At 51.4% G+C, this 12,478-nt stretch overlaps 1 protein-coding gene across 13 annotated transcripts in view; it reads left to right on the top strand.

The window, feature by feature from the left end:
- The window catches only part of CAMTA1 (calmodulin binding transcription activator 1), a 260,782-nt gene that overhangs the window by 193,940 nt on the left and 54,364 nt on the right, over positions 1 to 12,478 (top strand). For all 13 annotated transcript variants that reach the window (XR_010308514.1, XM_064171818.1, XM_064171817.1 and 10 more), the window contains one exon: positions 2,945 to 3,098. Coding sequence is in view for 12 of the 13 variants with exons in the window: in XM_064171818.1 (XP_064027888.1) it covers positions 2,945 to 3,098 (154 nt within the window). In the remaining variant the exon portion in view is untranslated. The remainder of the gene's footprint in view (positions 1 to 2,944; positions 3,099 to 12,478) is intronic.

The following is a 12,478-nucleotide window of genomic DNA, read 5'->3' as shown; positions in this document are numbered from 1 at the left end:
CAAAAACCACTCTGTGGAGCAGCCAAGTGGCTGCCTGTCCCTGCTCTGCTCTTGGAACCTTCTCTGAAAGCAAGAGGTGTCTTTACTCAAACTCTCTGAAGCATGGCACTTGTTATTACTTCATCATCTAGATGGCTAATTATGTTGAATTAGCTGATGGAGACTCTCTGGGTGTACAGGTAGTCATTTCTATCACCTGAATCTTTTCCAAGTCACACATGAGCCAAGTCCCCTGAGCTGGAAGCTGCCCCAGGAGCCCCACCTGGCACCTCTGGCACCTTTAAAGGGTAAAACAGGAGAAGAGAACATGGCTCTGTTTGAGTGCTGATCTCAGGGTTTGCAGCGTGGTGTGAGAGGAGAGAATGCAGAGTCTGAAGGTGTCCTTCAGTGGCTGTCTCTTATCCAGGGCAGATGTGTCCTCTGGAACAGGGGGGGTGGGTGTGTGGAAACTGAACATGGGGAGGCCCAGCTGTTTGTCCCCAGGAGAGTCACAGCAGCAGAAGAGCTGACAGTTGTCTTTGCTTTAGCACTTTCAAATCACTTAGCAGCTCCTTACCAGATCTTCTTGCCTCTCCCCTCTGCAGTACAACTCTTCAACACAGGCTGCAGGAATCTGATGCTGTAATCTCACAGAATCTTCACTGATAATCCTCTGCTTGCAGTTTCCATCACTGGAAGGCAAAAAGCACAAATCCCTGCTTGCAGGAGTTTCTAAAGTACAAGAGAGCTTCTCTCCCAGGCAGAGGAGCACAGCTGCTTGTGGAAGCCCTGCTAGGTACCAGTGTGCAAGGAGAGGCAGATAGAGGAGGGAACATTCTGTGAGCTGTGCTTGGCATGCTGCTGTACATGGGCACCACTGGCCAGGAGACACCTTGAGTGCTCTGTCCAGTTCTGGGCTCCTCAATTCAAGAGAGATACTGAGGTGCTGGAAGGTGTCCAGAGAAGGGCAGCAAGGCTGGGGAGGGTCCTGGAGCACAGCCCTGTGAGGAGAGGCTGAGGGAGCTGGGGGTGTGCAGCCTGCAGCAGAGGAGGCTCGGGGCAGAGCTCATTGCTGTCTACAACCACCTGAAGGGAGGCTGTAGCCAGGTGGGGTTGGGCTCTGCTGTCAGGCACCCAGCAACAGAACAAGGGGACACAGCCTGAAGCTGTGCCAGGAGAGGTTGAGGCTGGATGTTGTTAGGAAGTTGTTGTCAGAGAGAGTGATTGGCACTGGAATGGGCTGCCCAGGGAGGTGGTGGAGTGGCTGTGCCTGGAGGTGTTGAAGCCAAGGCTGGCTGGGGCACTGAGTGCCATGGTCTGGTGGATTGGCCAGGGCTGGGTGCTAGGTTGGACTGGATGAGCTCAGAGGTCTCTTCCAGCTTGGCTGGAAGGCCTTTTGGCTGCCAACACTGCCTTGGCAAGCATTGAGGAGCTGGGATACACAAGCAGCTGCCCCTCCTCATGGGGACATGCAGGATGCTCCCCATGTCTGCTGCCCTGCCCCTTTCTCTGGGCTGGATCCAGGTGTGGCTGCCCAGCATGGTGTGGCTGCCCAGCATGCCCTGCCTGGCCTCAGGGCTGTGTTCTGCCCATCAGAGGTTGCCTTCTGCTGGCCTTCCCTTGGCAGGGGTGCCCACGCACTGCTCCAGCCCTCCGTGGGCTCCATAAGCAAGTGCTCCCACTAGCACGAGCTTTGCAAGGGAGTGGAGGTTTGTGCTGCCTCTAACAGCATTAATGAAACATTCCAGTTTTAATTACACCATTATCCTATTTATTTGTATAAATAATTCCAAAGCAGTCATTAAAGTTTGTGAACTTAGGAGTAAATGACTTCAGGGAAAGAAATCAGCTTCTCAATCTTGTTATGATCTATTGTACAGTCTCCCTGGGATGCTGTTGGGAAGCCAGTGGAGTAGTTTCTGTTGTGTTGTAAAGATGATTCATTTGCTCACAGGGTGCTGCTCAGCTCCTGCTCCGGGCACTGGTGCCGGTGGGACGTCGCAGTGCATCAGAACAACCTGGCAGCCCCTGCTCAGCTCCACTGCAGGGTGCTGGGGGGAGAGGGGAGCAGCAACCCCCCTGCTAGAGTCAGCAGTTCCCCCTTGTTCTGCAGCAGCTCTGCAAAGGATTTGGTCTCTTTTCTGTGCTCACTGTTTCCCTTGCAAGGTCTTCACAAGACAAGAACTGTGCAGCTTGCCCAGGAGCCTGCCCCTGGGGCATTCTGTGATGCTGTCTGGGAGCTCTCTTGACTCTTCCCTCCCTTTTCCTGCCCTGCAGGGCAAGTGTGGCTGTCACTGCTGTTCTTGGGTGAATTCCTGTGCACCCAAAATGGCCCCATGTGGACCAGAGTGGATGAAAGCACTGGATCACAGAGGGCACAGGTCCCTTAAACCACAGCAAACTGCCTGCTGCCTGTGAGCATTGGAGGGGTGTGAGCTGGAAAAAGGCTTCATCCTGAGCACCCAAGTGGGAGAACTGCAAGCAGAGGGCACTGGGGATGGGGAGAAGCTGTGTGCAAAGTCTGTGGTGCCTTTTTCTTGCCACCTCTCATAGAGAAGTGGGAAAGATCATGGGGAAATCTGGTACGTGCTGGGATCTAATGATGAGCAGAACAAGGGGACACAGTCTCCAGTTGTGTCAGAGGAGGTATAGGCTTGGCATTAGGAGGAAGTTGTTGCCAGAGAGAGTGATTGGCATTGGAATGGGCTGCCCAGGGAGGTGGTGGAGTCACTGTGCCTGGAGGTGTTGAAGCCAAGCCTGGATGAGCCACTTAGGGCCATGGTCTGGTTGATTGGCCAGGGCTGGGTGCTAGGTTGGGCTGGCTGAGCTTGGAGCTCTCTTCCAACCTGCTTGATTCTGATTCTATGATGCTTTCTGTCATAGTTTTAATTTGGGAAGTAGATGCAGAGAGCCCTGAGCAGGGCAGAGGCCCAGTGCCATAACTTGTGCTCTGCTTTGCCTGCAGAACCCAGACATCGTGTTGGTGCACTACCTGAATGTCCCTGCCATCGAGGACTGCGGGAAACCCTGCGGCCCCATCCTGTGCTCAATAAACACAGACAAGAAAGAATGGGCAAAGTGGACAAAAGAGGAACTCATTGGCCAGCTCAAGCCCATGTGTGAGTATCTGGAGGCTTTTTTTGCCCTTTTGCCTTATGAAAGGTTAATTTACAGAACGATGCCTCCCACTGCCACAAACCATCCCCATGAAGGAGTCATTTGTCACTGTCAAACTCAGCTTGCACCTACATGCACTTTCTTCCCATCATTCAACACTTCTGGGATGTGCCCAAAGTGTCCCAGAAAGGTTTCCCTCCACACACCAGGTCAAAAACTGTGCCTATGGTCTTGATTTGGAAGAGCCATTCATAGGCACCTGCTGGCTTGCCAAGAGCTTTTGCAGTACTGGCAGCTGGGTTTATGTGGTCCAGTGTCAGATCAGACTGCTGCTTACAGACAGACTCTGAGTCCTCCAGGGTGGGTATTGCTTGGTTCTAAACTCAGCAGACTAAAGAGAAGGCTGCTTAGGTGTGCAGAGCAGTTGGGAGGTTTGGTCTGCAGACACTCAGCTCTTTGGGCCTCAACGTGCCCACCTCAAGTGTGCTTTCTGTCCCATCACAGATCTTCTGTATGCCTCCCCTGGGGGAGTGTGTCCCAGTGTGCCCACAAACATCCTTTTGCAGTATAGGAAAGCTTGAGCAGGATGTGGGCCTGTAAGCAATAGAAAATTCACTGTAGGAGCAACGATACCAAATCTTGTACCTGAGTCAATAAATGCAAGGTCTGCTCTTCTGCCTCACCCACGCCCCAGTCAGATGCTGCTGCCATGCCCAGCTTTCTGTAATTAGGGGTCACAGCCATGCAGTACATCCTGAGGGGTCTAAACCATCAGGCAAAGATTAGTCCTGTGCTGACTGTGGTGCTGGCAGTCCAACTTTGCACCGCTCCTTTGGCCAAGTATTCCTTTTCCACATTAAGCTGGAGAGCAGAAGACAAGCAGAGGAGAAGGGAGAAAATGACACATTTGCTGAACAGAAAATTGCCCATGGGACCAATAACCTTAGACAGAAATCCAAGATATTGAAGGTGTAGCTGAGACTGGACAAGTACCCTAAACATTAAGCAGGAGAGGAAGTGGCAGCCTGTTAAAAAAGCTGCAGTGCATCAAGCAAATGATGAGAAAACCGCAGCAAAGTCGCTGTAAATTCAATAACACTTGGCTCTTTTATGTCTCAGGAGGGAAGAGTGAAATTCTGCACAATTATTCAGAGTGTGCATGCATGTCCATGGCTCTCTTTATGGGTGCACGTCCTGGGAAAGGCATCCTTAGAAATGGAGCAGAAATAAAAGCTGCAGATTGCAGTCGGACCTAGAAAACAAAGAGGCTGTGGATCCCCACGGCTGGGGAGCGCAGAGGGGCACTGCTTGCCAAGAAGCCATCAGATTTGGTTCCAGTATTGGGTGTGCCATGAAATTCTGGAGCCAAGCACATTAGTTTCATCACATTTCTACATTAATCACATTCTTTCACAGGCTTCACAGTTTGATTGCCTGACGTTTCCAACTTTCCCTGCCCCAAAGCAGATCTGTCAGTGACTCAATCCAAGCCTTGTGCACAGTGTCACTGGGAGGTGAGGGTCTCACCCCCTCTGCTTTTCCCCTCTTGTGTTTTTTATCCAGTGTTATTCCTCTGCACTAGGAAGTTGCTTGAGGTTTTGGGTTTGGTTGATTCTTTTGTTATCTTGGTTGCCATTTTTGATAAGAATTTGATATTAGTTAGTGGTGATCTAGGCAGGATGTGCATGGAGGTCTGAGGCTGAACATTGTACCTGCAGGGAGGTCTTTGCATCCAGTTTCAAACCACTCAGAATCATGTGGAGAAACTGATACTAGTACTACCTTTGGGGAAAATGCCACCTCCTGGTCAGAGGCTAGTGACAGAGTCCAGTTCTTGACTCTCTGAGGACAAGTGCTGTTTGTTCAAGTCCTCCTTAGGCTGGATCTGAGTCAGGTATTAAAGCTTTTGACCTCTGTCAAGTATTAAAGCTTTTATATTAGACTCTGGGATAGTGGAGAGTCAGTGGTGTGGCAGCCAAAGCCCAGGAGAATGTTCTCCTGGCCATGTGTGCCTGGAGGACTAAAAGCAATGTGGCAGGTGGCTGGCAGGGAGAGAGGCATTGGTCTGAGAGCCTGAGCCAGACAAATGCACCAGACTGTTTGTTCCTGAAACACAGAGAGACGCTGGCTGGGGTGAGCAGGGACTTTGCTCACGTTTCTTGCATCCACAGTTCACTCAGCTCCCACCACATCATCCCAAAGTCAGGTCAGGCTTCAGCAAGTGTTCAGCAGGTGTCCAGGGCAGGCACTGGCTCCTGGCACCACGCTGTCACCTCCATGAGCTGAGCAGTGCTCTGAGGTCTGAGCTGCTGAGAGGAAGCTCCTCCTGTCCTGGCCCTGAAGGAGATCTCTGTGGACCCAGAGCTTTTTGACTGGCTTCAGAGGTGGTTTTTAACTAATGCTGCAACTGTGCTCATGCTGCTGGTTATGGATGAAAAATACCTTCTTAGAGTGGCCACACAGCTCTGAGAGCTTTCTGGAAGCACCATTTACTTCTCCTGACATTGCTGGTCTGTGAACTGACTGAGAGACTGAAATGAACCCATCTGAACAGCCACGGAAGGTAAATATTCACTGTAGACACTCTGAGGGTTTGGAGTTTTTTCAGCATCTCCAACTGAGCTGAGCCCATGAATAATTAACTGAGCAGCCTGGCTTTGGTTTTCATGGCTTTGGATTTTTGGTTACATTCTGATGTATTTGTCACCTGCCTTCACCCTGGGACATCCATGCCCTCCTGATTGTCCTGTCTGCACTATGACTCTTGGCTTGTCAGCCCTCAGTTCTGGCAGTCCTTGAGAGCCAAGCAGATGAGCCTGGAGGGGCTGGTACCCTTCTCCCTCCCTGCAGCAGGATGAGTCTGCTGCTCTCTCCCAGGCTAGGCGATGGGACACTTGTGTCACAGATTGATTGAGTCACAGAATGGTTTGGGTTGGAAGGGACCTGCAGAAATCATCCAGTCCAATCCCCCTGCCAGGGCAGGGCACCCAGAACACACCCAGGTGGGTTTGGGATGTCCCCAGAGCAGGAGGCTCCACAGCCTCTCTGGGCAGCCTGCTCCAGGCTCCAGCACCCTCACAAAGTTCTCCCTTCTGTTCCCCTGGCACCTCCTCTGCTCCAGCTGGCACCTGGTGCCCCTTGGCCTGTCCTTGGGCACCCCTGAGCAAAGCCTGGCTCCAGCCCTGCACATCTTCAGCAGCAGCACTGAGGGCAGCCCTCAGGCTCCTCTGCTCCAAGCAGCCCCAGCTCCCTCAGCCTGGCCTCCCAGCAGAGCTGCCACTGCCTGCAGCAGTCTGGGGGCTCTGGGCTGGGCTCTCTGCAGCATTTCCCTGAGCTCCTTCCTGAGCTGAGGGCCCAGAACTGGGCACAAGATTGCAGCTGTGGCCTCAGTAGGGCAGCCATAAGCCATAAGCATGGTCAAGGAGCACAGGGAAGGCTGTAAAGGCTCTGATGAAAACATCCTGCTGCTGATAGCAGGCCTGAGATAATTTGACTGTCAGCAGTGTGCTGCCTGGTTGTCTGAATCCAAAGGGTCATCACTTGTGTTGCTTCTGTGTGAATGCAGCCTTTGGGGACACTTGTGCAAAGCAAACTGAGGATCCACCAGAGCTCTGTGGGAGCCTTGCCTGGGACACCTGTGAGTCATTTCAGGATGCCTGGTATGAAGAATGGGCCTCAAATTGGTGTCACTTCAGTTTTTTCCCCCTTCTTGTGCCCTGTGGTAGTCTTGCTTTGAGATTTCTCTGAACGGATTAGCAGATGTCCTTAGAGGCATTTGGTGTTAAAAGCAAAATGCAGTGGCAGGATCCAGCACAGCAGAATTCTCTGTGTCAGCTCCACATGATCAGCAAATTGTGGGCCAGCTCATGTCAGGGGTTTCTCCAAATCATCCCCTTTTGGCTTTCTCATCCCTCAGCTGGCAAAGTATGAGTTAGAGGCTCACAGCTGGTGCCAGGATGCAGTCCTTGTTTCAGGTCCACTATAATTAAGAGCTCTCTTCCTTTCAGAAAAAAAAGGCTTTTTTCATTCCTCTGCTGCCTGGAAGTTGATTGCTCCTGCTTGTGCTGCCTGCACACATCCACAGCTGGCAAGCTGCAGGTTTTATGTGAACCACTCAGACTTCATACTTCTGGGCATAGGCAGCTCTTGCCTCTCCTCACCAGTTCCGTTCTGTCCATGTGCCTTAAATGCTCTGGGGCTCCTGGAGGTGACCTGGAACTGCTTCCTCGTGTGGTTGCAGCTGGAGAGGGCATTATTAAGCACTTTCAGCCCAGAGCAAAGTTTAAATAGCAGCAGTCAGCATTCATACAAAGTTGTGGGGCACTTCTGTCTTCACTTGAATTCATACTCACTTTCAGTAACTGTGTTGAAGAGATTTTTATACTTAATCTTGGAAGATGAGTTGTACAAAAAATGTTTAATGAGATGATTTTTGTCATTACCCAGTTGGTTTGTCAGAGCTACAAAGTGACCCTCAATGGAAGCTGAAGCTTGCCCAGCTTAGTTCCAGCTGACCTCCATGTAAAACACCCCTGAGGTTCTGCAGAGGAGTTTGGCTTTAGTAATGCACATGTCTGGTTCTGCTGGAGCAGTGCTGGGGTGTTTCCAGAACGGGCTGTGGGTTTCTGGTTTAGAGAGAACATAGCAGTAGGTGCTGCCCAGGTTCTTAGATCCCACTGGCCACAAGGACTCTGAGTACCCCCCCTCTGATATGGAGGATGCATGGCCAGGTTCAGCCACTTCCTCAGCATCTCTTAACCCTTTCATTACTGCAGATATGCTGCAGGAAACTTGGATCATGTGCAAGAATTGCATCTTTTTCTGCCTCTTAGACCTGTGGTGGCCTTTATGGAGCTTGTTCCCATGCCTACCTGGGTCGTTCCTCAGGAAACATGGTTTCCCCTCACGTGTGAGTTTTACCTGCTGTAGAGCTTCCCACCTTGCCCAAAGAACAAAATCAGCAGCTGTGTTTCAGCTGGTGCTTTGGGCAGCCTTTCAGCTGCATTTGGAGATGCCACAGTGATATCTTGCCCTAGATGGTGACTGAGAATGAACCAAGTCATGAGCAGCAACAGGAATGGACTTGAAAGAAAACAAAGGCTTCTTGGCCCCCTAAAAGCTGGGCGTGAAACCAGCAAGGACAGAACCTCCCTGTGGGTGCCTTCCTGTTCTGTGCTTCCAACTAGGATTTGATCTCCCCCTTTGCAGTCAGCTGCGGTAACCCTCCTGGAGCATCACTGAGGTGACCAGGGGGTCTCTTCTTCTTATGACAGTGCCACCAGAATGGCACCACGGAACGGCACCAGTGCTGAAGAATGGTGCAGAGTGGTGAAAATTGCCCCTGTGGCTCCCCTGGCTTCTGACCACGCACTGCGGCGTGTGCTGAGGCCGTGGCGAGCAGCCCAGGTCGTGCGGCTGGAGGCCACCAGACGCTCGGAGGTGCGGGACTCCGGTGTGGCTGCTCGGGAGGGGTTTGCCCCCCGGCATCACTCGGCGCTTCCAGCCCCCCGCCCTCCCCCTGAACAGCGGCGCTGGGCGTGCAGGGGCTGCGCAGGAGCCCCCCGCGTCCCGCCACCCCCGCGCCGCTCCCGGGCCCCGCCGCCGCCCGTTCCTGATCGGCTGGCGCCACCTGGCGGCGCGGAGCGGCAGCCGGTGCCGTTCCCGGCGGCAGCCGATGCCCTTGGCCGCGGGCAGGGAGGGACCCGGTAATGCGGGCGCGGAGCCGGCGCTGAGCCGTGCGCGCTGCCGCGGGGCCGCCCGAGGCGCGGGCCGTGCCCTCGGTGATGCCGGCTGCAGCGGGCACCGCCACACGCTGGTTGCGCCACCGAGGCTCCAGAAGACGATCCCGGTTTGCCCAGGAAATGGGGTCAGACCCCAGGAGCCCTGCGCCGGGCACGGCCCAGCGCCGGTAGCTCTGTCCCGGTTCACCGACGCCGGCAGGATCGGGAGCCTCCGGGCAGCTTCAGGTGAGCCGCGTCCCGCGGGCAGCCGAACCACCTGCACTTCCCACTCGCTGTGAAGCATCTCACTGCACCTGAGCAACCCTTCAAGGAAAGGTCTCATCCTGGAAGAAACGCTTAAGAGAATGGCCGAGTGCAAAGTGTCTGTGCGAGCTGTTGTGCGGCCACTGGAGATCAGAAGTGCCACGAAGGCAGGGCGAGTGTGGAAGGTGATTGTCTCCACCTGCTTCTCCAGCAGCAAGGCTCTGGAGATCCTTGTTTCATAAGCAATAATGAGTAGAAGTGTAGGGGGCTGGAAAATCAAAGCTAAATTGTTTGTGGGAGTCTGGATACGAAAGGATGAATCTGAAGGAAATCTCCTCCAGCCAAAGTGAGAAAGCAAAGCAGAGCCTTTACTTCTGTCAACACCAGCGTGGTGGGAATGAAAGGGACAAGGCTGCCGTTTCCAGTTGACCACTGCCATGGAAACAGCCTGTGGGGCAGGATGCAGGAGGCAGGATGGGCTCTGCTTCCTGTCAGCAGGCGCTGGCACCAGCACTTCTAGGATCTGCAATGTGTTTTGTCTCGATCAGGAAGACTCTGGCATAAGGGTTTGGAGTGAGCTGAGATACATCAAGCAGAGGTAAACAGAAACCTGACCTGATTATTCAGAATATTCCATCTCTGCCAGTCTTTCCTGCTTACCTGTTTCATGTAGGAGATGTCAACGTTGTTGCTCAAAACCAAAACAAAACAGCAAAAAGGACAGGCCCTTTCTTGTTAGAGTGGCAGAAAGGAGCAGCAGATGGGGTGTAAGGAATGGCTTCGTTGTGTGGTGTGTATGCACATGTGTGAGCTGTGCTGTACGTGTGGGAGACACGAGAGCGAGAGCTTTGGAGTGGAAACAAGGAAGCATAAACCAGACAAAGTGGCAAAGAGGAACATCTAAGAGAATTCAGAAAGGGTGAGATGATCAGATTTAAAATGGGAGGTATTTGTAGCCAAGTGGGGGTTGGTCACCTCCCAGGCAACCAGCAACAGAACAAGGGGACACAGTCTCAAACTATGCTGAGGGAGGTCTAGGCTGGATGTTAGGAGGAAGTTGTTGGCAGAGAGAGTGATTGGCATTGGAATGGGCTGCCCAGGGAGGTGGTGGAGTAGCTGTCCCTGGAGGTGTTGAAGCCAAGCCTGGCTGGGGCACTTAGTGCCATGGTCTGGTTGATTGGACAGGGTTGGGTGCTAGGTTGTAGTGGATGATCTTGGAGGTCTCTTCCAACCTGGTTGATTCTATGATTCAGGACAAGTTTTGCTTAGGACAGAGGAAACCACAGAGAGAGAAATGCTCAGAGGTTTCACAGTTGATGATGTTGGGTTTCAAGTGAAGGTGAGATAGCAAGGCAGACTGGAGGGGACAGGGAGGAGGAAGATGTGCAAGACTGAGTGCCACCAGCAGCAAAAGAAGGCAGAAATTGTGTGTTATAAAAAGAATGGACAAATATTTTTCTGTATGTGAGTTTCCTTTGGCTTCTTAGATGCCTTTTTGCTGGTAACCCAGATCATTTGTCATTGCTTTGCTCGTGATTGTCAAGGTCCTGACAGCTCTAATGAACAGGGAGCTGCTGGGCCAATATCAAAAGGTCATTCTTATTGTCTTCTCTTCAAAAGAGAGGAAAGGTGTGAGCCCACACTCAAAAAAAGAGGGTGGAGACGTTTCTGCTAGCAGCAGCACTCAGAGTTATGGCCCTTCCTCCGGCCTCACTTCTCCAAGCAGGCAGGGAAAGCTCCACTGCTTTGGTTCTGCAGGCACTGTGCAGAATGCGCCTGGCAGGGAAGATGCTGCTGCTGTAATGCAGCAGCTTTTAGACCCATTCACGGCATCACTGCAGAGCGTCAGAGCAGTTCACAGCTTTCATTCTAAATGATAAGGAAATGCAGGAGGAGTCTGAACAGCAATCCAGGTCAAAACACTTCTCAGGATTTCTGTTAAGCTTCAGTCTTTTTTTCCCCTTTGTTTTTGTGTTCCTACATGATGACTATATTTAGTCAAATGTATTTCTACAGTGGTTTCTCTTTTTGAACCACTAAGCAACAACAAGAGTATGTGTGTGTGTGTGTGTGGTTTTTATTAGTCTTCCTCTCACAATGCACGTTCTTGCCCATGGAAATCTCCTTTTGTGCTGATTCATTACGTGTCAGGAAGCCAAGCGTGACATGTTAAAAGCCATCTTGATAGTATTTGGTATTCAGTGCTAACAACTCACCAGCTCACAGAGTTTTTAAGTTAAAGGGGGTGAGAGAAAATCTGCATATTGGATGTGCCAAGATTGTGGATAATTTGCATTAAGCAGCCAGACATTCTTCCCCCCCCCCCCCCCCACTCTGTCACACTTCACTGGCATTTTGTTTTATAACCTTCCTAACATACGGGGAGCACAGCACTGAAAAAATGGTACCACATGGACAGAAGCTGGAGCTGGAGCCTTTTTGTATCAGCTGGAGGAGGACCTTTCCTCAGCACCAATAGATGCACCAAGGGACTTTGTTATATTGGAAGGGCCTGTAAAAAATGGGGCTGGTGCTGTGAGCATCCAGCTATAAAGCTGCCTGTTGTTTCTTGGCTTCCAGCTCACAGCTTGATTCAGACTTAAGAACCATCACTGTGAATACACAAGTCATGAGGCATGATTCAGTTTTCAGACTTGCCCTCTGTGATACAGTGCTCATCACAGGATGTGGCAGACTGACATACTGCTGCAGAACAGTCTCTGTAACCAGCAACAAGTCTGCGAGCTCACTTCACAGCTAACTTCACTTCTTCAGCAAACCATCTCTGAAGTAACCAGCAAGAGCTTCATGCCGAATTTCTCAGTAAGGATCACAGTTCAGTACCTCTGTCTAGTATAGCCACAAGTATTCCAAATCCACTTTAATATCACCATTGATGTATTTGTTGCAGAACCTCTGTCTGAGCATCACTTATTAGGCACAACGTCACATGTGACAGAACAGTGTACATAGAGGAATGAAACGAATGTGAGTGGAGGTGCTGAAGCAGTAAGTGTGTGTAAACTTAAACTTAACCCTAACAGCAGACACTGAGTGTTAAGAGGAAATTCAAAATTGTGAGCATACTAGAAAGCAAAATCTGCTGGGTACAATAACAGTAAATGTGATTGTCAAGCAAGCATAGAGGGACTCATTACTAAACTAACTGCAGCACTTTAAATAGTGATGGGAGGAAGAGTACTTGTAACCCTTACTTACAATATTTCTGCAAGTTATTGGCCCAGCCAATACAAATTGGAGTTGTGTAGTACCAGACTAGACCAAGAGGAGTCAGTGAGCGAGGAGACAGCACAGCAACAGGTGGTGAAGAAACACAATAGAACTGCTTCACAGAGCAGATCCAGGACCTCTGTTTCAACAGCTGCCAGTGACACCCT

The sequence above is a fragment of the Pogoniulus pusillus genome, chromosome 36 (assembly GCF_015220805.1).
Source record: "Pogoniulus pusillus isolate bPogPus1 chromosome 36, bPogPus1.pri, whole genome shotgun sequence".
Classification (NCBI taxonomy): Eukaryota; Metazoa; Chordata; class Aves; order Piciformes; family Lybiidae; genus Pogoniulus; species Pogoniulus pusillus.
The sequence above is the reverse complement of the archived record's forward strand: the minus strand, read 5'-3'. Positions and strand labels throughout refer to the sequence as shown.